This window comes from Plecotus auritus, assembly GCF_963455305.1.
Source record: "Plecotus auritus genome assembly, chromosome: 7".
Lineage (NCBI taxonomy): Eukaryota > Metazoa > Chordata > Mammalia > Chiroptera > Vespertilionidae > Plecotus > Plecotus auritus.
In genome coordinates, this window is record NC_137774.1 from 16,146,417 (window position 1) to 16,173,530 (window position 27,114).

Consider the following 27,114-nt stretch of genomic DNA (forward strand, 5'->3'; position numbering starts at 1 on the left):
CGACGTGACCCCACCCCCAGGTAATCGCAGCGGCTTCCTTACCAGCTTCCCGCCCCCGGGGGGCGCCTGCCAAAGGCCAGTGCAGGGACCGTTCGCTGCCAGCTCTGCTGCTACCCCTGCGGGGTGAATCTTAACATGGCGGATAGAGACAGAGGCTAGTCCCCAGTTTCTGAGTTTCCGACTAGATGATTGGCTCTTACTACTTGTCCCTCAAAACTACCACCCTATTGATTGGTCGAGGGCGCGTTTGCGGGGGTTGGGCAAGAGCTGCCTGAACCGCACAACAATAATAAACACTGGGGATGAGGGGCGGAACTACGAGTGCGCAGCCGTGGGCTGTAACCGCAGTTCCCCCTTCCCAAGCAAATTCTGCGCCCACTGCGTTCCCTCTTAGTTCACTGACCTAAAGGACTACTTACTCAAGATGCGAGGGGCTGGATGGGAATTGTAGTCTTCCTAGGACTTGTACGTTCTTCACCTTATTCTCCTCTCTTAAGATGCGAAAACATAACATTCCAATCCATATCTGTTGACGTGAGAAGTGTGCGAAGCTCTTCACTCTATTAACTGGGCTGCCCTGAGAATCGTGCCCGCTTCCAGTGTCGGAAGCTCCTCTCCATAGGACTACAGTTTCCAAGGAACACTGTGGCGAAGGTCTTTTGGTCCGCAATGCATGCTGGAAATGGTAGTTTTTTGCCTACAATCCTTTTATTTACCTAAACTGGAGACTTCCATTGCGGCGGAAAGGGGGAGGTAACGAGACCTCTCCTTGCGAGTGTGTAGGCACTACTTTGCGTTCAATTCGGGCCTCAACGAGTCTGACCCCAGGACGGCAATCTCTGTGACGTAATAATAAACCGTCTCTGGAAGCGTAAAGGTGAGAGGGCGGGCGCCTAATGGAAAACTCCGGGAGAATTCCTTCTCTTCCGTCTCTTACTAATTACGTAACAGGGAAAGAATGGCTGACCAATTGGAAGCCCCTAAAGACTCTTGGCTCTTTCAGCTCCGCCCTTCCGTAAACGTGTTTCGATCTTGTGTTCTGAGAGGCTCTCGCTCAGCCGCAGCGGCCGGTTTCCGTGGCAACGGAAAAGCGCGGGAATTACGGATAAATTGAATCTGCGACTGCGCGGCTCAAGCTGACTGAGCAGTCTCAACCGAGGAGGGTCGGGGGGTGCTTTTTCAGATAACTGGGTTCCTGGGCCGGGAAAGCCCAGACACTTTGATCTGAGTAGAGGTGAGAGAGCTTTGGGGAAGGGAGTGGGCCCAGGGGGTGCTCGGGCGGACAGGCTAGAAACAGGCGTGCAGAGAGTGGGGGAGGGAACTTCTGAAGGACAGCAATGTGGGTGTTATCTGGTTGGGGCTAGCGGGAGGGTGGAACTGAGAAGCCTAAGAAGTTGAGAATGGGATAATCGTGGGGAGGGGTGCACTTTGTGGGTCGCGGGGTGGGGGAGGCACCGAGAATAAGGAAGGGGTGTGTCCGAAGGGGAATCCAGATGATAGCTGGAATGTGTTTTGAGGGCGACACTGTAATGTAAAAGAGGAGTTGGTATAGGTGAGAAGGGACCCTGATGAAGAATAGGGGCAGAAATGTGTCTGGGAAGAGGAGGAGACAGGATTTTGTGGAAGGGAGAGCCCTTAAGAACTGTATTCATATACGTTTCCGAGAAGAGACTAGAGGAAAGTGGAGGGGTATTACTAATCACGGAGGCTGCCTGCATTGATGTGCCCAAGGCTCCTGAGATGGGTGCAAGCCAGTGGGAAACACTGGGGAAGGAAAGGGTGGGGAGCCTTGGTTGGTGTTGGTTTTGTTTGTGTTGATTATGGTTTTATGCAAGAAAAAGAAAACAGCCAGGATGATTGGAGAAATTTGAGGCTACCACCACTCATCCAGTCACCCCACTGTGGCTTTCCCTTGCTTGGATCAAGGAAGAGACCAAAGGGAAGTGGAAGGAAATGGTTGGAGGCTATATGTGAAAAAAAAAAGAAAGGAATTTAAAGTGATCTGAATTACAATGAAAAACTTAGAATGTTAAAAAATAAGGCTTTTATTATTAGTTTTATGGTTGGCATAATTCTAAAGCACTCCGATCTTAAATTTCTCTTATTTAAAAACCAGAGGCCCGGTGGTGCATTGGTGGGGTCTGGCTGAAACCAGCTCTCTGACATCCCCCGAGGGGTCCCAGATTGCGAGAGGGCACAAGCCAGGCGGAGAGACCCCATCTGTGCATGAATTCGTGCACGGGGCCTCTACTATATAGATAGATACACATATAGACAAATAACCAGGTTTGTTTATGTGTTAAAGTTCATTGTAACAGGGAGAGATGGATTTATGTGCGGATCGAGTTGAAGAAGTACAAAATGTCCTTAATGCTATGCAGAAAATCTTAGAGTGTCCAATCTGGTAAGTCAACAGAATTTATTAATTTGAGATTTTACCTTATATGATTATATTGTATGCAAATGAATAGACGTGATCTTACATAGTAAGGAGAAAAAATGATGTCTGTTAAGATTGGCTATTAGCCTGGCTGTTGTGGCTCAGTGTTTGAGCATTGACCTATGAACCAGGAGGTCACGGTTCGATTCCCAGTCAGGGCACATGCCTGCATTGTGGGCTCGATCCCCAGTGTGGGGTGTGCAGGAGGCAGCTGATTAATGATTCTCTCTCACCATTGATGTTTCTATTTCTCTCTGCCTTTCCCTTACTCTCTGAAATCAATACAAATATATTTTTTAAATAAATAAATAAATAAATAAATAAATTGGAAAGCTGCACCTATTGTTCCTTATCTTGAACAAAGGAGAGTAAATTTAAGTAAAATGTCTCTTGTGCTTCATGAAAGTTATTTATCATATTTGGAGTCAAATAAGACTAAAGAAAATGCAAGTTGTGTTTTCAGAGAAATACAAGATTTATAAGTAACCCTACTCTCCCTTGCCCTTCAACATTTCAGCCAAACAAAAACAAGAGCTAACTGAGATTTACAGCCGAATTTATGAAACATAAGAGTCAGAGAAGCAGGAAATGGCAATTGGGGGAAAATTGCTTTTGGAAAGTCATAAAACTCGTAATTACAAAGAGTGATTAAAAAGTCCTCAATAGTGTGGCAGTTGGGTCCATTTATTTTATATTTCCACAGAAAATTAAACCAGCAATTAAAAAACCTCAGATACATAAAAATAAAAGATGTAAGATGAGAAAGTTAATGCTAAATTTTCATTTTGGTCAAATACTGTATATTTTACAGCTGATATATTTTTTAAATCTGTTTTTCTATTAAAAATACACTTAGTTTTTTTAACTAAAATTGTGCAGCCTAGTCATTGTTTAATGCATTTAAATGGGAAGTTCTAGGATGGGAATCATATCTACCTCACTTTTTTTCTTTTTTTTAAATATATTTTATTGATTTTTTTACAGAGAGGAAGGGAGAGGGATAGAGAGTTAGAAACATCGATGAGAGAGAAACATCGATCAGCTGCCTCCTGCACACTCCCCACCGGGTATGTGCCCACAACCAAGGTACATGCCCTTGACCGGAATTGAACCTGGGACCCTTGAGTCCACAGGCTGACGCTCTATCTACTGAGCCAAACCGGTTAGGACACACTTTTTTTCTTTACAATGCCCAGAACAGTACAGTTTGCTGTTATGTCTTAATAGTTTCTGATTATGACTGGAATAGTGTTACTTATGGTAGCTGTAAAGTAGGTTTCTAGCATTATTTAGGTCTCAAGAGCTAAAATTCCTTCTTTTGGCCTCTAAGTCACTTTTGGCATTTATGTCTGATAATTAGTAGTTCTTTCTAACTTTTTACATATCACTATATAAAATTCTTGACTTTCTAAAGAGTTTTTAAAATGTGTATCCTGGTGGGTGGTTGTTATTTTTGGAACCTAATCTAGCTGCTACTTCTAATCATATCTATTTTGGAACCTCAAAATGTAGGCATGTAGTTAGGCCTAAAGTATTGACTGGTTTAAAAAGTGTTTTAATATTTGAGCACTTTTTTAAAAAAATATATATTTTATTGATTATTTACAGAGAGGAAGGGAGAGGGACAGAGAGTTAGAAACATCGATGAGAGAGAAACATCGATCAGCTGCCTCCTGCACATCTCCCACTGGGGATGTGACCTCAACCAATGTACGTGCCCCTGACTGGAATCGAACCTGGGACCTTTCAGTCCGCAGGCCTACGCTCTATCCACTGAGCCAAACTGGTTAGGGCATAGCACTTTTTTTTTTTAAACTCTCACCTGAGGATATTTTTTCATTAATTTTAGGAGGAAGGGGGAGGGAGAGAGAGAGAAACATCGATTGGTTGTTGTCAGAACATGCAGCAGGAGCCCTGGCGCTCTGAGTGGCTTTGAGTTCCTGTACTCTTCTAAATTCTCCCATCTGACTACACCAGGGCTGGTTCTTCTTCAAACCCTGCCCACTGTGCTAACTGTTGGGAACTTAGTCCAAGTTCCTCCTTTATCCTCTGCTCATTAGTAACAGGTGTTGGGTCCTGGGTCCGAGCCCCTCTGCCTAGGGCTGGACCTCCTAGGATGCTGGGTCTCAGACGGAGAAGCCATGAGAGGCTGTGGGTATATAAGAATGAATCTTTATTGCTGAAGCCAGTGGCCATATAGCCATCAGACAAGAACAGTCCTCATAGCAAAGTCCAGGTATGTAGTCGGACACTGGCTAGTGAACATAAATCTTTCCATAAAGCAGCATCAGTCTCTGTACCCACAGCTATTATCTGAGCAGCCACCTGCTGCCTACTAGACTCACCGCCTCACATCATAGTGGGATCTGAGCTCCCTGGCTCAGCAGCTTCTCCTGTCTCTCCTGCCCAGCTGCTCTCTCTTGCTCTCTCTAGCAGACTTCTTCACACACTTCATCCTGGCTGCTCTCTCTCCATACTCCAGCAGACTTCTTCTCACTCTCACCTTAGCTGACTAGACTGGTCAGTAACCTACTTTTATAGTATTTAGATAAAGAAGGCTTCTTGCCAATAGTTACACCAATCATATCGGCTACTGAAGGGCACAGTGTACCATGTGTCCTTACACTCGCTCATGGTATCTTGGTCTGATTAGGATTCCCAGGCTCAGAGTCCTTGAACATCCTGTTTAAGCTCATGCCCAGAGCAGCTTTTGGCCATTCTGGTGTATTGATAACAAGGCCTCTGTGCTCCCATCGGCCTTAACTAGTCAGGGACCTGGTGTGGTTCCCACAGTTGTCTTCTGTATGTGCCCTGCCTGGGGGTCAAACCCACAACCTAGGTATGTGCCCTGACCAGGAATCTAAAGCACAACCTTTTTGGTGTATGGGATAACACTCAACCAACTGAGCTACTCGGCCAGGCTCTAGACACTTTCATAGTAAACATTTACTATCATCAGGACCTAGAAGAGGACATAGTAATTTTTGTCTTTTCATTCCTATTCCCTCTTCAAGCGTTTTCTTCAACATTTACTACTTTTTTCCATATTGGAGTTTTCATCTGTTCAAAGTTTGTTTAGAGTATGTTTGTATAGTTTGGCTTATAATTACTATACTGAAATATAATTATTTCAGAATTGAATCAATGGTGAGAAGGAAAGCCATCTGGTGTAGCTAAATCCACTTTCTTTTACTGAGAATGTTTTTGATATCTAGCTTATCTGAGGAATAGTGATTTGGTAACAAATCAGAGTGGGTTTTTTTTTCAGGTTGTTGCTTTAAATCACATTCAGTCCCAATAATACTACTAACATTATACAAGTCATCTCAGTTGGAAACATTTTCCCAAGTAGCTTTTAATTTTATTCTCACAATTGCCTGAAGAGACTGGTAGAGTGAGTGACAGTTTCCTTACAGGAAACTGAGGTTTAGTCAGGTAGGGTGCTTATCCTAAAGAAATCTGGTAGTAGAATCTCAGCCTTCTGACTTAATATGGTATTTTTCTTTTCTTCCTGTGCTGCATCAGAAACCCCACAATTATAAGAGTTTTGTTATCAAACTCTTGACAACCAGGCTATTTTGACACTTTCTGCTTCATTTATCAAAACTTGTATTCATTTTTACTTTTAATTTCCAGGAGCGATCTTTGAATGCTATTTTCCTTTTTCCCCCGAGAAGGGTCATGTTTACTGATTGCCTTCTCCCTGCATTATTCCTGTTTCCTATAAATTTCTTTTTTTCTGTAAGTTTCTTCTGGTGTTTTTATTTTTATTATTTTTTATTTTTGGTGCCCTGACCAGGAGTCGAACCCGGTATCCTTTAGTCTGCATGCCAATGCTATCCACTGAGCCAACCCGGCCAGGGCTGTTTTGTTGTTGTTGTTTTTTTTTTTTAATATTTATTGATTTCAGAGATAGGAAGGGAGAGAGAGAGGAGAAACATCAATGATGAGAGAGAATCATCATTCTGCTGCCTCTTGCACGCCTCCTACTGGGGATCAAGCTCACAACCTGGGCATGTTCCCTGGTCAGGAATTGAACCCTGATCTCCTGGTTCATAGGTCAACGCTCAACCACTGAGCCACACCACCCTGGCTCCATTGATTTTATATATAGAGTGGAAGGGAGGGAGAGGGAGAGAAACAAATCAATGTGAGAGACATCAATTGTGGGTTGGTACTCTAACCACTGAACACCAACCAGGGCTCTTCTCAAATCCTATATAATAAAAGTGTAATATGCTAAGTGTCCAAGTGATAGGTTGACCATTTGGTTGATCGTTTGACCAGTTGCTATGATGCGCACTGACCACCAGGGGGAAGACGCTAAGACCAGTAAGTTAGCTTGCTACTGGGATCCGGTGGATCGGGACTGGGCCAGAGGGCCAGACACGCCCTGGAGCCCTCCCGGGTTCCTCCCTGGCCGGTTGGCCAACCTCCCACAGTCCCTCCCTGGCCGGCCAGCTTCAATTGGCCCCAGTTGGGGCCAGCTGGCCAACCTCCTGTGGTCCCTCCCCGGCTGGCCAGCCCCCATCAGCCCCCATTGGGTGAAATGGCCCTGATCAGCCTCGATCACCGGCCAGGCCAAGGGACCCCACCTGTGTACGAATTCATGCACCAGGCCTCTAGTTTTTAATATTTGTTTAAATTTATTTTATTTTCTTTAGTTAGCTTATTACTTCGTTTTTACAAAGTAATCACAAAGCAAACATCATGTACCTTTTGAAGTGATGTAATAGAAGTACACAGTACCTAAAAGTGTTCTTGCCAAAAAATTGTTTTTGCCAGAAAATGAAACCTGAATTTGATCGAGCCTGTAGAGACTTAGAGGAACATATTAAACCACACAACATAGGGTTACAATCAGCAAAATCCAGAATGTGGGAAATTCTACAAGTCAAATGACCTAGTTTTTTTTTTTTTAAATATATTTTATTGATATTTTACAGAGAGGAAGGGAGAGGGATAGAGAGCTAGAAACATCGATGAGAGAGAAACATCGATCAGCTGCCTCCTGCACATCCCCCACACTGGGGATGTGCCTGCAACCAAGGCACGTGCCCTTGACCGGAATCGAACCTGGGACCTTTCAGTCCGCAGGCCAACGCTCTATCCACTGAGCCAAACCGGTTTCGGCAAAATGACCTAGTTTTTTAAATAAGTGATGGGAGTGGGGAGAGAAGGGAAAATCTATAGAATAAAAGAGCCTTGAGACATATCAACCAGAGACAATGTGTGGATCTTGTTTGGATCCTGATTTACATAGATTTAATTATTAAACTTTTATGAGACAGTGAGGAAAATTACAACATTAATTATATATTAGGTGATATTAAGGAAATTATTTTTTAGGAGTAATAATGGTTTCATGGTTATGCTAAAAAAATCTTTCTCTTTTGAAAATATGTTCCAAAATATTTATAGATGAAATTAATATGATGGCTGAGATTTATTTTCAAATAATCTGGGCTTTGGGTGGGGTCAGCCATGGACAAAAATACTATTGGCTGTGAGTTGATAATTGTTGAAACTGGGTGGTACATGGAGGTCATTTTACTATTTCATTTGTGTAAATGCTTGAAATTTTCCATATGAAGAAATTAAAAAGGTAATCACATGCAAAAAAGAAGTGCTGTCAGGGAATCCAAAAGAAATACAAGAATTTTTTTGTCTTTGTGGAGCTTAAAGTCTAGTTAAGATATAGGATATGCACCCACTGATAGCTCTTAAAGTGTATCAGTGAAACCTACTGGTAATTGATATGAAGTAATATCAACTAATCTTTTAAGTGCTATAGGTCATGTAGAATATTGAAAAAGTAATATATATTCTGTTTTGATGTCTGAAAGCTCAGTGAGAATAAGGATCATATTCTCTGCTGTATTTTTGGCTCCTGGCACAGCAGACATTTAATAAATATCTATTGAATGAACTTAAAACCTTACCTTGGCTTAGTTATAACCACTTAAAGTTGAACTTCTAAGACTAAATATTTATTTTTAAATAAATTATTGAGCTGCATTTATTTTCTTTTTCTTTTTTCCCTACCCTTCTAGTCTGGAGTTGATCAAAGAGCCTGTTTCTACAAAATGTGACCACATATTTTGCAAGTAAGTTTGAATGTTTTATGTGGCTTAATTATTACCTTTTGTGCTTATCCTTCATAACAGAGGAAACACCCAAATTTAAAGAAGCTTTAGCTTCTTTAATTAAATAAAAAAGAAAAATCCAACTCGATTTCATTCTGTCTCAGAGAATATACAGAAAGTCACCATGAGTTGGTTTTAGGCATAGTTCCTGGTAAAATATTGGCATATTTAGTGGGAAATCAACTCACTTTGAACAGCTGTTTGTTTTTTGTGTCCATGGGGAAAGCAGACTGCAAGCAATTGTGCAATAAACAAATTATGTTTCAACCTTGCCAGTTTCTCTTTTCTGTACATTCTGCATGTCCCACTTTCCCCCCTCTAAGATTCAGCGTTTGCCTGCTTTATAATCCTTGTAAAGATAGGAAAGGATCTGATATCAGTTTATATTTGGCTAAAATTCATTCATACAATGATTCAAGTTACATTTACATTTTTAAGAATCTTGCCTTTTGAAATGAAATGCTTCTTTTCTTTTTAATTTTTATTGTTGAAAGTATTACATATGTTCCCATTTTTCCCCCACATGAAAATGTTTCTTGGTGAAAGAATTCCAGAAAAAGTTTGATAGGTAATTTGGTGGAACAAGGGGGTTTTTTCCTTTCCTGATGTTAAGCTATGATTGAGACTTTTCCTGAATGCCAATTAATTTGTTTTTAAGTATTTTTTTCTTTTTCAATTGACAAAGCATGTCCCTTATAATGAGTTTAACTAGCACAAAAGATTATATGATGCAAAGTATATTTCCATCCTAATCTCAAATCCCTGCCTTCCTCTTCCCTTTCCAGAAACAACTACAATGATCAATTTCTTATATATATGTTCTCGGGAATTTTTAAATTTTAAGAGTTTTAGCTTGGGATTTGTTGGTTTTCATGACTGTCCTAGAATTATATTCAATTTTAAGTTCAACTGTATTAAAAACTGGGCATTTGCAGTTTTGGGGAAAGGCAGTCAATAATTTTTATCAAATTCTTAGTATGTTTCCATAACCTAAAAAATGTGAAAAGCATCTGGCACTAAGGATAATGAGGGCTGGCTGGAGCTGAGGGAAACCTGTTCACTTTGGAGGGATATCCTCTGAGCACTATTCTGCCAGCTGGCTGGCTCCTTCCTTCTTCTATATTCTGTATTCTTCCCATTCATCTGTCCTAGCAAGGGTCTAGAGCCCATTTCCACTGTCTCTCACCCCTTTCTCATGTCACCCCACTGATCTAGATCTCTTCCCAACGGTTTCCTTCTGATTCCTCAGACCCTTCTCCTTGTTCAGGTGCCAGGGCAGCACAGCTTTCTTTCTCTGCTTCAGGAATTTTTAGTTTTGTGGCCTCTAGAGGGAAGCGTCTCTAGTATAGGACCAGTTTCTTCATAGATTGATACTTTTATAAAACAAAATGTAAAAGTCCCAGTATTTAAAAGATTACAGATAGTATAAACATTCATTACTTTGAGAGCTTGTGGAAGAAGGAAATTACAGACAGAGAAAATAATATAAGCAAAGATATGAAGAGAAGAAAGTAGACTATGTCCAGAAAAAAGAAGCTTAACTTTCCATATTTGTTTAAGAGTTATGTGAGAAGAGGAAGGAGCCCATTAAAGGGGAGATGACATTTGCAAGAGGAGGTAGACGGGACTGGAAATAGAAAATGACTGCAAGAGAAAGAAATAGTTATTATTCATAAGCAGTAATGAAGGAAAAGTAGAATAATTCTACAGAAAGACTTTTGAGGTAGAGCAGGAGGAGTTGAGGTAGTTTTAAAAAAAATATATTTTTTTTTATTGATTTCAGAGAGGAAGGGAGAGGGAGACTGATAGAAACATCAATGATGAGAGAGAATCACCAATTGACCACCCCCTGCATGGGATGGAGCCCACAACCTGGAGCACATGTCCTGATTGGGAATCGAACTGTGACCCACCCTACCCCCGGTTCACAGGATGAGGCTCAACCACTGAGCCACTGAGGTAGTTTGAGCTCAATGAAGTTGGAGGTGAAGACATCTGTTGAGATTGAAAGGGTTAAAGTTGGCAACTGGGGGAGAGTGAGAAAGGCTTGCAGCTCCTTATATGGAGAATATGATAAGCAGAAGAAGTAGCCATATTTTTAAGTACTATGTTAGAATTAAAAGTATAGTATAATACTCATGTGACAGATCAACTTTTTCATGAAACCTCTTCTGTAATCCTATATAATAAAAGAGTAATATGCAAATTAACATCACTCCACTATACCCACAAGCCACGCCCACCAGCCAATCAGGAGCGAGCATGCAAATTAATCCAACCAAGATGGCTGTGGCCATGGAGAGAGCAGGAGGGAGGCTTGGGTTTCCCCGGCAACGGAGGAAGCCAAGCATTCCGCACACCCTGGCCGGCCCACTCCAGGCTACAAAGTTTCAATTATAGAAGGTAAATAAATCCCAACAGAAATGGCGGCAGCCACGGAGCTGGAGAGAGCAGGAGGCTAGGGTTGCCCCTGGCGATGGAGGAAGACAAGCTTCTGAAGCCGTGGCCTGCTTTGGCCTCCACTTAAGGCTATAAACTTTCAATTATAGAAGATACATAAATCCCAACAGAAATGGCTGCCGCCATGGAGCGAGCAGAAGGCTTGGCTCCACTCCAGGCTACAAAGTTTCAATTGTAGAAGATAAATAAATCCCAGATCCCAGGGCCTCTGCTTGGGTCGCCAGGGGGCGTGGCCGGCCTGCAAACCACCACAGGCCCCTCGCCTAGGCCACCCCACACCCCAAGGGAACCCCCACCCTGATCTGGGACACCCTTCAGGGCAAACCAGCTGGCCCCCACCCGTGCACCAGGCCTCTATCCTATCTAATAAAAGAGTAATATGCAGATTGGTCATCACTCCAACACACAAGATGGCTGCCCCCATGTGGTCAAAGAGCCTGCCCCCATGTGGACACAAGATGGCCACCACAAGATGGCCAGCAGGGGAGGGCAGTTGGGAGGAACCAGGCCTGCAAGGGAGGGCAGTTGTGGGCAATCAGGCCAGCAGGGGAGGGCAGTTGGGAGGGACCAGGCCTGCAATGGATGGCAGTTGGGGGCAATCAAGCCTGCTGGGGAGGGCAGTTAGGGGTGACCTGGCCAGCAGAGGAGGGCAGTTAGGGGTGACCCAGGCCTGCAGGGGAAGGCAGTTAGGGGCAAACAGGCTGGCAGGGGAGCAGTTAGGCATCAATCAGGCTGGCAGGGGAGTGGTTAGGGCAGGGGTGGGCAAACTTTTTGACTCGAGGGCCACAATGGGTTCTTAAACTGGACCGGAGGGCCGAAACAAAAGCATGGATGGAGTGTTTGTGTGAACTAATATAAATTCAAAGTAAAGGAGCGGAGGGGAGAGCAAGAGAACCAGATAGAACAGCCGGATCCAGCCCGCGGGCCGTAGTTTGCCCACAGCTGCGGTGATCAGGCTGGCAGGCAGAAGCGGTTAGGGGCAATCAGGAAGGCAAGCAGTTGGGAGCCAGCAGTCTTGGATTGTGAGAGGGATGTCCGACTGCCCATTTAGGCCCAAACCCACTGGGATTAGGCCTAAACGGGCAGTTAGACATCCCTCGAGGGGTCCCAGATTGGAGAGGGTGCAGGCTGGGCTGAGGGACACCCCCCCCCCACGTGCATGAATTTCATGCACCGGGCTTCTAGTACCTTTATAATCTGAATAATGCCTTGATCTCTGTGTCAGAAAACTGGGGAAAATACCCCAAGCATTAAGTATATTTTCTCAGGGTAAACTATAATTGCTAATGATAAAATAGCTTTATTGACTGAGGTAAGCTTATAGTTCTGAAATCTTTCATGAGATATACAAAAGAGATAATAGTATCAGTCTAGAAAAAAATTACTTAGGTCATCATTTCCAAACAACAAATAAATTGTTGGAAGATCTAGAACCATATTGTCAAAAAATATATAATATGAACAATAAGTGTAATTTAAATATTCTAGTAGCCATATTATTAAAAAGTTTTTAAATTATCCTATATAATAAAAGCTTAATATGCAAATTGTCCCCTTGGGTGGTCATTCGACTGGGAGTTCGACCGCTCGCTGAGATGTGCACTGACCACCAGGGGGTGGCACGGAACATGGTGGGCATTGGCAACGTGGTGCTGGCAGTGGGTGGCAGTGGAGGCGCTGCTGCCCCGATGGGCCCCGACGAGAGCGGGACTGCAGTGGAATGGTGGAGCAGGTGAGCGGGAGGTGCCAGGCCAAGGCAGGGTGTCAGGTGGGACTGCGGGCTCACAAGCTGAAGCTGCGAGGCTGGGGGCGCGATCTGGGGCCCGACCTCCGCAGCCCCCGCCCCCCCCCACCCCCCCGAGGGACACCACCCGTGCACAAATTCGTGTACCGGGCCTCTAGTAGTTATATATTTATATTTTTTTAACCCAATTATGATCAAAATTTTACCATTTCAATATAAAATATATTAATGAGGTATTTATTTGACATTCTTTTTTAGTATTAAGTTTTCGAGAGCCTGTGTTTTTCCATACTTATAATACGTCTTTGTTCAGACTATCTGCATTGCAACTGCTTAGTAGCTACATGTGTCCAGTCGCTGCTATATTAGACAACACAGCTCTAGGAACTTATTATTCACAGTGGGACTCATGAACTTGCAGTACCCATATCACATGGGAACTTTCTAGAATCTCAGCCCTACTCCAAATGAGCTCAATCAGGATCTGCATTTTAATAAGATTCTTATACAAAGTCTGGGAAGCAGTGTTCTGGAATGATGACCTTCCTATATACTTATTTGGGACCAGACCAGGGATTGTGCCGCGCCAGCACAGCCAAGGGTTCGGCGAGCCTGAGGGAGGGCTGGCGAAGGATGAAGAAAAGACAAAGAGAATAAGCTGGGTCTAGGGGATCTTCTGTGCGTTACTGAGACCACAGAACAGATCCAGACTGCAAGCTGATGCTTTATTTTATAGTCAGAGGTAAACAAGGTAATTTACAATGTTCTTGTAAGTTTTTCTTGTTTTGGCAGCACTTGCTGCCCCTCGCACAGCCCATTAGCTACCCAGGAAAGATCTAGGGAGCAGTCATAAGATCAAGATTAATTATGCTTAAGAGGGCTGTGCCCTCTAAGCTGCCAGCAGGTCAGTCCGAGGCTTAACTCTATAACCTCTCCCTACAGGGGATGGCTGAGTTCTAAGGATCAGAAAGACTAAGTAAGGCAAATCTTGGAGTCAGCTAACTGAGGAAATACAGATAAGTGGTGAGTTCATATTAGGGAGGTTTGATGGCTAGATATATTACATCATAGTATCAGGGAATTTTGGAGTCTAGCAATGGTTTGATGTGTCAGTGGTCCAGAGTAGTCAAGAGATGGATATTCTAGCATATACTAGTAGATCAAACAGTGTCTCAGGAGTCCAGCAGCAGAAATAAGCAGAAGTTCAAAGTGGTGGTTATAAGGGAAGAAAAATATGGATACAGCCATAGGAGGCTAAGGATTAGGGGTGAGACTTGTCCCTAGAAGACAAGAGCCTTGATCCATGGGGTTGCAATACCAGGCAAGGAGCCTAGGCATACTCACCCAGATGAAGAGCTTAGGATAGATTCTTAATTGTTGAAACTAAAGTACAAACAAGAGGTTTGATTAAGAAAACAGAGCCTTATTATAGAAACTGACAAGGTTTGATGGGGCTACCATTGTGGATGCTAAGCTGTGGGGCTCTCTGGACAATATTGGTCCATAATTTTAGTTCTGTTGACAGGAATCCAGGGCACCCAGTATAATCAAAGGTAGCCAAAAGTGAGCCTACTTTCATTTTGCTTAGACTTAGAACTGTTAATTTATTGATTCCTGCCAGGATAGACTTAGACAAGTTAGATGAGTTTCCATAACATGGTTAAACTCCTCAGGATATAGACATGCTAAAAAATGAGTACTCTGAAAAGTCTCTCAAATTAGTTTGTAGCAGTGTGATTTTTACTGTTTTTCATCAGCTTTTTTTTTTTTTTTTTAAAAGCTGAAGCTACCCTTCAGAAAACATACTGCATTTGCTTAAAAAAGTATTGCCTTTTCTTAAGCATTTAAAATCCAAGAAGCCCAAAACTTGTCTCAGATCTTTTTACTAAGCACCTCATGTAGAACATATATATGTGTGTCTTTATTTAATTGGTGCATCACATAGATTCCCCAGGACTGTAAAACAGAATCTAATAAATTCTGAGCCCTGAAAGATATGCCAATGTTCTGTTGAACCATCAATATTTTCCTTCGTTCAGTCTTTTTAAGTGATGTACAAGTTCATTTTCTCTTTTGAGTTAACGACCTTTATGCCTGTGTTCTTTTTCTAGCATAAAGAAAGACTGGAAACCATATTTTGGTTTTTGTACATTTACCTAGTCCCCCTGTGTTATTTATGTAATTATGTACAGGCTACAACACTCCAGCTTATCTATTGTGTTCTGCAGTATTCTTTCTGTTCAGGGAATTCCCTCCCTACTCCCACTCAGAATTGTTTAATTGTACCATTTCCCAGTGTAATGCATTGATGCCTCCTAGAACTATTATGGTAGATTACAAGTAGGATTTACATCTTCTCAAGGAGTGTCCTATATTCTGTGGCTCTTCAAAGGGTATTTACATACAATACAGGTAGCTTTTTGATATCACTTTTCCATAAATTAAAAAGTTATTGCCAGGTAAGGCATCTGTATTGGTGATTGTTTCTGCTTTTTTGCTTTAATGAGTAATGCTGCTATGTACATTTGTGTACAAGTTTAACATGGACTAGTGTTTTCATTTCTCTAGGGAAGAAATCTAAGAGTAGAATTGCAGACTCATATGGTAACTCTATGTTTAATATTTTGAGGAGCTGTCAAACTGTATTCCAAAGTAGTTGCATCGGTTTATATTTCCACCAGCAATGAATGAGGATTTCAGTTTCTTCACATCTTCTCTAATACGTCTTACCTTTTTTATTTGCACAGGCCATTCTAGAGGGTGTAAAGTGGTATCTCATTATGGCTTTAATTTGCATTTTCATAATGACTATATTGAGCATCTTTTCATGTGCTTGTTGACTATTTGAATACCTCCTTTGGAGAAAATGTCTATTCAAATCCTTTGCCTATTTTTTAATTGTGTTATTTCTCTGTTTATTATTGAGTTATAAGAGGGTTTTGTTTTTTTTAATACTAAAAGAATAAAGATTTTTATTAGGCATTGTAAATTGCCTTCAATAGCCTTCAATACACCATACCACAACCCATCTACAATCAGTCAACCTCTTTCACTAAATTCTTGATGGGAAAATTCTCAAGAATAAGCAATTTGTTTCCTGCTCACAAGGTGGGGAGGGGGGGGGCTGTTAAAGACCAAAGGGATTTTTTTTGTTTTTCACAGAATTTCATATTTTGCTAATATGAAGGCATAAAACAGCAACAAAGAACAGTAATACATACAGCAGTGAATATACCAGGGTAATGTTGATATTCAAAATAGCTAGATAATTTTGGGGTGTTTTGGAATAAATGATCGGTCAATGACTAAACAGAGTTAACATCTTTTATAGAACTACTACTGATTATAATCATTTTTGTTTTGCAAATGGGCACATACTGGTAAGAATGGAAGAAAGGACAATAACATGCATAATATTAACTACACACTTTAAAAATTATGAACCATGCAGAAGTTTAGCTCAAGTAGTAGCACTAATGGTCTACATTTGATTCAAAACCATTGATCGAGAGAAACCAAGATGGCGGCATAGGTAAACACCTAAACTGCTGCCTCGCACAACAATTTCAAAACTACAACTAAAAGACAGAACGGACACCATCCAGAACCACAGGAAAGCTGGCTGAGTGAAAATTCTACAACTAGAAGCAAAGAGAAAAGCTCACAGAGAATTGGAGGTACGGCAAAGGGGCTTTGTGCGCGCAGAGAGGAAGGGCGGCTGAGAGCCTGGCTGACTTTCTCTGGCAGAAGGGGGAAGGAAGCCTCCGACCGCACTGAATCCCAGTTAGGTCTGAAGGCGCGCGCGGGCCAGTGCGCACAAAGGCTGCGGAAGTTGCCACAGGCTTTCCCTAGTGGAAGGGAGTCAGAGGATTCTGACTGCAGAGCCCCAGTTCTGACTGCAGTGAATCCCAGTTCCAGGCGAGCCCCTGGGGACCCACGCTCTTGTGGGGGGAGTCTGGACTCTCGGGCGGAGACTCGGGAGCCGGGGAAGGCAAAGGACTGAAAGTGCGCGTGCGCGTGCCAGTGCGCACAAAGGCTGCGGAAGTTGCCACAGGCTTTCCCTAGTGGAAGGGAGTCAGAGGATTCTGACTGCAGAGCCCCAGTTCTGACTGCAGTGAACCCCAGTTCCAGGCGAGCCCCTGGGGACCCACGCTCTTGTGGGGGGAGTCTGGACTCTCAGGCGGAGACTCGAGCTGGGGAAGGCGGAGGACTGAAAGCGCACATGCGCGCAAGGGCAAGGCTGACAGGAAGCCAAGACTGAGACTCCACCCCATCCAAGCTGAGCACAGAGGCTATTGCAATTTGGCAAGTCTAATCCTATAAGGCTGTCTCCAGCACCGAACTTCTCCCAGCATAGACACAGCTGATCCTTACAGCCAACTGGCCCGGAGGTCAATTCTTCCCAGTGATACTAACAACAATCAAGACTTAATTACAACAAGGCTGTACACACAGTCCACAAAGGGGTGCACCAAGAGTGTCCACCTCAGGTTAACTGGGGAAGCAGACCCACTGGGCCATATTGGAAACCTAGCACAAATATCTACCTTACCAACTCAGGGAATCAATGAAAATGCGGGGTCAAAGAATCAGATCACAAACGAAAGAAATGGAGGAAAAAACGACTGGATATAGAATTCAAAACCACGGTTATAAGACTTTTTAAGAATATCCTAGAAAAGGCCGATAAATATAACGAGACCCTCGAAGATATGAAAAAGGACCAACTAGAAATTAAACATACACTGACTGAAATAAAAAATATTATACAGAGACCCAGAAACAGAATAGAGGAACACAAGAATCAAGTCAAAGAATTGAAATACAAAGAAGCAAAAAACACTCAACCGAAAAAGCAAAAAGCAAAAAAAAAAAAATCCAAAAAGTTGAAGATAATGTAAGAAGACTCTGGGACAACTTCAAGCGTACCAACATCAGAATTATGGGGGTGCCAGAAGAAGAGAGAGAGCAAGATACTGAAAACCTATTTGAAGAAATAATGACAGAAAACTTCCCCCACCTGGTGAAAGAAATAGACTTACAAGTCCAGGAAGCCCACAGAACCCCAAACAAAAGGAATCCAAAGAGGACCACACCAAGACACATCATAATTAAAATGCCAAGAGCAAAAGACAAAGAGAGAATATTAAAAGCAGCAAGAGAAAAACAGTTAATTACCTACAAGGGAGCGCCCATACGACTGTCAGCTGACTTTTCAACAGAAACTATGCAGGCCAGACGGGAGTGGCAAGAAATTTTCAATGTGATGAATAGCAAGAACCTACAACCAAGATTACTCTACCCAGCAAAGCTATCATTCAGAATTGAAGGGCAGATAAAGAGCTTCACAGATAAGAAAAAGCTGAAGGAGTTCATCACCACCAAACCAGTATTATATGAAATGCTGAAAGGTATTCTTAAAGAAGAGGAAGAAGAAAAAAGTAAAGATAAAAATTATGAACAACAAATACATATCTATCAACAAGCGAACCTAAAAATCAAGTGAATTAAAAACCTGAGGAACAGAATAATCTGGTGAATATAATAGAATCAGGGGCATAGAAAGGGAGTGGACTGATAATTCTCAGGGGGAAAGGGGTATGGGGGGTTCATGAAGAGAATGGACAAAAATCATACACCTATGGATGAGGACAGTGGGGGGGAGGTAAGGGCAGAAGGTGGGGTGGGAAATGGGTGGAGGGGAGCTATGGGGGGAAAAAGGAGAAATAATTGTAATAATCTGAATAAAGATTTATTTTAAAAAAAACAAACAAACAAACAAACAAAAACACCATTGATCGAATTGTAAGAGTTTTTTGTATACTCTAGATACAGGTCACTTAATGGATATATATGATTTGCAAATATTTTCTCCCATACTGTGGATTGTCCTTTCACTTTCTTCATGGTATTGTAGCACAAAAGTCCTTAAGTTTGATGTAGTCCAGTGTATCTAATTTTTCCTGTGGTTGCTTGTGCTTTTGGTGTTTGTTTGTTTATTTAACCCAAGGTCATAAAAATTTAGTTTTAGTTCTTACATTTAGTTCTGTGATCCATTTTGAGTTATTTTTGTGTGTGTGTGTTGTATGAGGTAGGAGTCTAGCTTCAAATTTTGCATGTGGATATTTAGTTGTCCCGGCACTGTTTGTTGATAAGACTATTCTTTTTCCATTTAATTGTCTTTTTTTTTTTTAAATATATTTTATTGATTTTTTACAGAAAGGAAGAGAGAGGGATAGAGAGTTAGAAACATCGATGAGAGAGAAACATCGATCAGCTGCCTCCTGCACACCCCCTACTGGGGATGTGCCCGCAACCAAGGTACATGCCCTTGACCGGAATCGAACCTGGGACCCTTCAGTCCGCAGGCCGACGCTCTATCCACTGAGCCAAACCGGTTTCGGCATCCATTTAATTGTCTTGATGCCATTGTTGAAAATCAGTTGACCATATATGAATAGGTTTTTCCCTGTACTCTCAATTCTGTTCCATCTATGTATATGTCTGTCTTTATGCCAGTACCACACTGTCTTGATTACTTTAGCCTTATAGTGAGGTGCTGAGATTTTTCAACTAATTATAATTTTACTTGAACTATTTACCATTTATGTCTGATTATGCAGAATGAAGTAATTATTATTAAATATGCCCTATTAACTCTTTAGTAAGTTTTATTAGATCATAACAGTAGGCCATATGCATGTAAGTTTAGTTTTCATAGATCATTGCTTGGTAGTTTAGTTTTCTGCTTAGGCAACATCTAAAAACAATTAAAGAAAGTCATTGATTGTAATTCACCTGCCATTAACTTTAAAATTGTTCTTAATGTTGTGAGATTATTTTTTTCATGGCTCTTTGCCCTTTGAATATTCTCTCTATAAAAAAGTAACTTTAATTATTCTTATTTTTTGTAATTTGTAGGTTTTGTATGCTGAAACTTCTCAACCAGAAGAAAGGGCCGTCACAGTGTCCTTTGTGTAAGAATGATATAACCAAAAGGTATATAATTGGGTAGTGATGGGAGGCTGGAAAAAGTAGAAATTCCTTACTATTATAGCTGTCCCTATCAAACCATTCCTCAGTAGAAAAATCTATAAAAGGGTGGTTAGCTGACAAAATAAATTATTTTCCTGAAAGTTTATGGTACCTTATTCAGTGTTAGCAATTAGCAACATGCATTTTTCTAATGCTTCTGAATGGTGTAAGAACTTGCAGTCTTATCTAAAGTAGGAGTGTACCACCTGCCCCCATTGTCTCTTGATCCTTTTATTTTTCTTCTTGTACACTTAATTTCTACTCAATTATTTACATACACACAATCCTATATAATAATCCTATATAATAAAAGGCTAGTATGCAAATAGACTGAACGGTGGAACAACCAGTCGCTATGACATGTGCTGACCACCAGGGGGCACACGGGGAACATGGCAGGCGTCAGCAGCAGGCGGAAGAGTGTGGAACATGGCGGGTTGTTGGCTGCGGTGGGATGGTGGAGCAGGTGAGTGGGGGTGCCAGACCAAGGCGGGGTGCTGGTGGTTACTGAAAATTCTTTGCTCCCGTGCGCCGCAGTCCCACCCAGCGCTCACACCTGCTGCCAGCACTGGCCCCTCTTGCACCCGCTGCTGGCGCCCGGCACTGGACCTGATCGCTCGGCGCCATTAGCGGGTGCAAGCAGTGGCTGCCAGCCCCAATCATCCCTCAGGGTTTCTCCATTTCCCCCTGCTCCTGAGGGGCAATCGGGGCAGTAGCCACTGCTCACACCTGCTAACAGCACTGGCCCCAATTGCTCCATGCCGTCAGTGGGTGCAAGTGGGACCGGCACTGTCAGTGTGTGGGAGCAGTGGTGGTGGGAGCAGATAGGGGGCTGGGGGCTGCAGCGGGAGGGGCCAGGCTGGGGCGCAGAGGATGGGATGAGACCTGCCCCTGTGCCCACTGCAGCCTCGTGGCCCACAGTTTCTTTCAAGGTGCATGAATTTGTGCACTGGGCCCCTAGTGTATTTCTATATTGTGTATCCCTCTGCTCGGGATTTAAGTTCTGTTAGGGCACTCGCTTTGTCTGTCTCAGGCAACACGGCTTTTCCATTGTTTGGCATATAGTAGTCACTCAGATATTTAAAGGAAAATGAAAACTTTCCTAAATCAGAATCTTTCTTTGGACATTGTCATCTGTTTGTGCTTTCCAAATAATGTAAACATGGTTTGACAGAAATCCCTGGTAACTAGAAGTGGGATGTTGAATGGATGGGGTTCAGATGTTAAGAATAGTAAGTTCTCTATGTAGTGGATTTATATTTACTGTGGATTCATATTTCTATTTTAGATAGTTACAGGCTTTTGGTAGATTTGAATGGCAAAACAAAATATTACAAAAATAATCAGTACTGATGTCAATGATGTTTTGATTATGTAATGTCACTAATAGCTCTGTTCTTTGAAAACAGTTTTTCAACTTTTGCTGCATCTTTTTTTATTATTGTACATGTCTTTTTTTATTTTAAAAGTCCTTAAAAAGTTGATAATTACTTGCTAAATATGTCTCTCAAATGATTTAATTTCAGAAGCCTACAAGAAAGTACAAGATTTAGTCAACTTGTTGAAGAGCTATTGAAAATTATCCATGCTTTTGAACTTGATACTGGATTGCCATGTAAGTGTTGTATAGCCCCAGGGGCCAATGTTCAAGTGGCTGTCATTAAAACTCAGGAAGAGCCCTAGCCAATTATGGTCAAGGGCATGTACCTCCATTGCAGGCTCTGCTCCATCCCCAGCCCTGGTTGGGGTTTGGGGAGGAGGCAACCAATCTGTGTCTCTCTCACATCATGTTTCTCTCTCTCTCTGTCTCTCCCCCTCCCTTCCACTCTCTAAAAATCAATTGAAAAATACGCTTGGGTGAAGATTAACAAAAAATAAAAAACTCTGAAGGAGGTTTACACAATTTTCTGTAAGTAGGTGATAAGACCTTTTGGTCTAGTTTAATTTTAGCCCTTTACCTGTAATCTATTAGTTAAATCATTCCCACTGGTCTCACACCTTATTTTATCCATCCCAAGATGCACGTTTTTTCACATAAATTGGGGATAATTTATCATCAGTGGTGTGTCATTGTTTAATTGTGTGTTTTCTTTCTTAGTGATATAGAAAATAATGGTGCTTCTTACATTATTGGTATCTTAGATTCAGTGAGCTTTGATTAATAGGCAAATTTGTTAGTATTGGTGGGGGGGCCAGTAGAAATAACTTTTGACGGTCTGTGTGTTTGTCTCGCAAGAGTAGAATTTCCAAAGTTTTATTTTAAAAAATAATAGGTAGCCTTTGCTGCATTGTGTTAATATATAACAAAGAGCATACACAGGATTTCTCTTGGTTCTTTGATGGCAATTATAAAAATAATGTTTTCCCTTGTAATTCACAGTTACAAACAGTTACAACTTTTCAAAAAAGGAAAATAACTCTCCTGAGCATCTAGATGAGGAAGTTTCTATGATACATAGTTTGGGCTTCCGAAACCGTGCCTTAAGACTTCGACAGAGTGAACCTGAAAATCCTACCTTGGTAAAGCCATTTTCATTTATTATCCTACCTTGGTAAAGCCATTTTCATTTATTCTGGTAAAATCTTTTTACTGAGTATTGTGAATTAGTGAATGTGCTGGATGCTCATGCATTTATATAAAAAGCCGGTAAACAAGGTAAGATGATAAATTATTAAGTGGTTGGACAACTGTTCTAATGAACAAGAGTTAGAATTGTTGAGAGAAGGTCTGTGTACCTAGTGTGGTCAGGAGAGACCTTACAGGCCCTTCCCCTGTATTAGTGCTTTATCCATCCCCATGCTTGTCTAAAATAGCCACAAGGTCACTGATGGTTTTAAGCTTGCAGTTTTTATAATAACCATCTTATGACAATTCTCCAGGCATGAGGAAGTGTATTTATTTTATTTCCTCTGAAAAATCGCCTGAAAAGAAAATCTGTTTTAACATTTGAAAATTGCTTCATTCAACAATAAAGATAAATAAAAAAAAGAAAAGAAAATTGCTTCAACTTAAAGTTGTAATTGTAAAAAAAAAAAAAAAAAAAAAGGCGATGATTTACTCTGTTGTTACACATATGTGAATGAATAATGGAGATCTCAAAAACAATAATTCCACCAAAACCGGTTTGGCTCAGTGGATGGAGCGTCGGCCTGCGGACTGAAGGGTCCCGGGTTCGATTTCGGTCAAGGGCATGTACCTTGGTTGCAGGCACATCCCCAGTGGGGGGTGTGCAGGAGGCAGCTGATCGATGTTTCTCTCTCATCGATGTTTCTAGCTCTCTGTTCTTCCTTTCTGTGGAAGATCAATAAAATATATTTAAAAAAACAAAACAATAATTCCTTCGCTACCAATATTCATTTTTCAGTAGATGTTGAAGGATTCAAAAAGAAGGAAAATTTCATTGGAATAATGTTGGGTTTTTAAATAGTCTTTCTTATACTGAATGATCTAAGGATTGATTGCAGGGTTATTATTGTTTTTATTTATCTTTTTTTTTTTATATATTTTATTGATATTTTACAGAGAGGAAGGGAGAGGGATAGAGAGCTAGAAACATCGATCAGCTGCCTCCTGCACACCTCCCACTGGGGATGTGCCCGCAACCAAGGTACATGCCCTTGACCGGAATCGAACCCGGGACCCTTTAGTCCGCAGGCCGACGCTCTATCCACTGAGCCAAACCGGTTTCGGCTATTTATCTTTTTTAAAATTTTATTTTAGGGGGGTGGGGGGCAATGGGGGAGATAAGGACACATGTAATACCTTAATCAATAAAGAAAATAAATAATTAAAAAATTATTTTATTTTAGTTGCCAACCCTGTTATCAGATGTGCAGATGTTATTAGAAATGTATACCAAATGAACCTTATTTCCTTTCTATATTATACTGTACTATTATATAAAGTATTAGCTTCAAAATATACTTTTTTTAAAGTATGTTTTTATTGATTTCAGAGAGGGAGAGAGAGATAGAAACATCAATGATGAGAGAGAATCATTGATTGGCTGCCTCCTGCACACCCCTACTGGGGATTGAGCCCACAACCCAGGCACATGCCCTTGACCAGAATCGAACCCAGGACCCTTCAGTCCGCAGGCCAATGCTCTATCCACTGAGCCAAACCAGCTAGGGCAAAATATGCTTTTCTTATACTTAAAAAAATTTACTCAGATAATACATATTCTGTTCAGAAAAATTTATTATTTTTTTAATATATTTTATTGATTTTTACAGAGAGGAAGGGAGAGGGATAGAGAATTAGAAACATCAATGAGAGATAAACATCGATCAGCTGCCTCCTGAATACCCCCTACTGGGGATGTGCCTGCAAGGAAAGTACATGCCCTTGACCGATTCGAACCTTGGACCCTTCAGTCCACAGGCCGATGCTCTAGCCACTGAGCCAAACTGGTCAGGGCCTGTTTAGAAAAATTTAAAACAACAGAGGAAAAAATATTCAAACTACTAGAATATAACTCATATATTTTTTAACAATTTTATCTTTTTAAATATATTTTTATTGATTTCAGAGAGGAAGGGAGAGGGAGAGAGAGATAGAAACATGGCCTCAAGTTTCTCTTCAAGGAAAAAAGCAAAGAATTGGCCAGTTAATTAGTTCATCATTTTTTACTGCTTAGCAGGAAACCAGACTTAGTGCCCAACTCTCTAACCTTGGAATTGTGAGATCACGGAGGACAAAGCAGCAGGTACAATCCCAGAAAAAGTCTGTCTACATTGAATTGGGTAAGAGTCTCAGATTTTTTAAGTTTAGAACATTAGTTGCTAGTCTTTTTAAAAAATATATATTTTTATTGATTTCAGAAAGGAAGGGAGAGGGAAAGAGATAGAAACATCAATGATGAGAATCATTGATTGGCTGCCTCTTGCATGCCCCCTACTGGGGGATTGAGCCTGCAACCTGGGCATGTGCCCTGGCCCAGAATCTAACCATGACTGCCTGGTTCCTAGATTGTCGATCAACCAGTGAGCCACACTGGCCAGGCTCAACGTCATTTCTTTATAACTTGGATGAGATGGCAAAGGAATGTAACTCTCATTCATATCCATTAGTCTATGGTAAAATTGGTTTTGTTATATGTTATTTTGCTTGAAGTCACAGAACCATTTGATGTTAAGTGAGGACTTACTATACTTTGGAAAAATGGGAAGTAGGAATAAAAAAGAACAAGATGGGCTGGCTACAGCATTTGGAAGAATCCAAGATAAATTGTACTAGATTAGAAAGAATTTTAAGAAGAGCTGAGCTCAGTTCAGTCAGTTTTCTCTAATTGTCTTGTTGTTTAGAATATATTTATAATTGGAAAGAGTGGCCCTTCTTTGGGCTCCCAAGCACCACCATATGTTTACCATAGCACGTACCAGATTCTCTTGAAATTACTTGTATGTCTTTTCCTCGTTTAAAATCGTAAGTTCCTAGACTTGTGACTTTTTATTTTGATTATTTTTGTGACACAACAGTGTCGTATCACAAAAATAATCAAAATAATTGTAATAGCAAATATTTAGGAGCACTTAGTCTAGGCACTGTTGTACTTCACTTATAAAATTCATGTAAGAGGCCTGACAAACCCCTGTAGTTGTTACTATTATTATATTTATTTTACAGATGAGGAAATTAAGGCACAGAGAGGTTAAGAAATTTGGCCAAGGTAATGAAGCTACTCAGTGGCAGAGCCATGATTCAAACCTAGGAATTCGGGCTTCAGAGCCTGTGCTTACAACTACTTCTCTGATTTCCTAGCATATGTTTCATTGTACCTACCATATAGTGGGTGCTTAGTAAATATTTCTTGAATGAGTATCTGTTTTGCAAAAAGTACATTTTTTTTTTAGTTTAACCCTCTCAATAAAAATTCTTTTATTGATTTGTTATTTGGGGGTATTTGGGGAACTATTTTTAGGATCTGATTCTTCTGAAGATACGGCTAATAAAGCAAGTTATTACAGGTGAGTCAAAGGGAGTCTTTGTCTATTAAGCTGGCATTTTTGTGTTTAGTTAATATTAAGGATTGGTATTTTTTTAGGTTACAGTTAAGGCATTGGAATAGACCATATATTTTAATCTTGTTTTTTAAAAATATGATTTTATTTATTTCGGAGAAGGGAGAGGAAGAGATAGAAACATCAGTGATGAGAGAAAATCATTGATCAGCTGCCTCCTGGGTGCCCCCTACTGGGGATCGAACCCACAACCTGGGCTTGTGCCCTGACCAGGAATCGAACTGTGACATCCTGGTTCATAGGTCATTGTTCAGCCATTGAGCCACACCAGCTAGGCTAATATTACTTTTTATTTTATATTATTTTATTGTTTTATTTCATTTTATTTTATTGATTTGATTTGATTTGAGGGATGGAGGGAGAGAGAAAAACATTGATTTGTCGTTCCACTTATTTATGCCTTCATTGGTTGCTTGCATATGCCCTGACAGGAGATCAAACCTGCAACCTTACCATATCAGGGCAATACTCTGACCAACGGAGCTACCCAGGCAGGGCCCTTGTTTGTTTGATTTTTAAGTAGAGTCCAAAAGAATTTAAAAACAACTCTGCACAGAATAATACCCAGCAGATGGTTCTGCTCTATTCTAGCTTAGTTCCTCGTGTACAGTAGTGTTGACACAGTGGTAATTATGGCTGATGAAAATATTAAATGATTCCATTTTTCTTTCCTTTCTCTGTTTTTTAATTCCATCTATCCCTCAAACTTTATGTAAATTATACAATAATCTATAAGCAGCCCCCAACTGTGTTACATGGCAAATTGCTTTCCTTAGGAATTATTGCTTCACCTTAAGATCTATGATGCTTTGTCTGAACTACAATGATGTCATTGCCAATCAGATTTTGTTTGCAAGTGATTTTTTCCTAATCTCTCAATTGAGAGGAAGTGGTTTTAAGCTTGAAAAGAAGCACAGAAGGCTGAGCAGCAGACTGCTGCATTCTTTGCATACTATTGGGAAGTCTCTTCATCCCAGTGCTCGTTTTGTTTAAATATCTTTGTTCCTACAGTCTCATTAAGATATCCTTTTAAGCCAAAACTGGTTTAGCTCAGTGGATAGAGCGTCGGCCTGCGGACTGAGGGGTCCTGGGTTTGATTCCGGTCAAGGGCACGTGACTTGGTTGCGGGCACATCCCCAGTGGGAGGTGTGCGGGAGGCAGCTGATCGATGTTTCTCTCTCATCGATGTTTCTGACTCTCTATCCCTCTTCCTTCCTCTCTGTAAAAAAATCAATAAAATATATTTAAAAAAAAAAAAGATATCC

General features: G+C 41.2%; 2 protein-coding genes across 4 annotated transcripts in view; one reads left to right on the forward strand and one right to left on the reverse strand.

Moving 5' to 3' along the window:
* The window catches only part of NBR1 (NBR1 autophagy cargo receptor), a 32,557-nt gene extending 31,802 nt beyond the window's left edge, over positions 1-755 (reverse strand). Inside the window, exon 1 of one of the 3 annotated variants that reach the window (XM_080678553.1) lies at positions 420-755. The gene's annotated coding sequence lies outside the window, so the exon portion shown is untranslated. Of the gene's footprint in view, positions 1-42; positions 151-419 lie in introns of those variants that run through there. The other 2 variants (XM_080678556.1, XM_080678555.1) reach the window with 2 other exon arrangements.
* A 1,569-nt stretch (positions 756-2,324) lies between these two features.
* BRCA1 (BRCA1 DNA repair associated) overlaps positions 2,325-27,114 on the forward strand; it is a gene marked incomplete at both ends in the record, with an annotated part of 62,041 nt that continues 37,251 nt past the window's right edge. Inside the window, 7 exon segments of the mRNA XM_080678557.1 lie at positions 2,325-2,404; positions 8,494-8,547; positions 19,712-19,789; positions 21,352-21,440; positions 22,206-22,345; positions 24,469-24,571; positions 25,750-25,795. Of these exon segments, the coding sequence (XP_080534683.1) occupies positions 2,325-2,404; positions 8,494-8,547; positions 19,712-19,789; positions 21,352-21,440; positions 22,206-22,345; positions 24,469-24,571; positions 25,750-25,795 (590 nt within the window).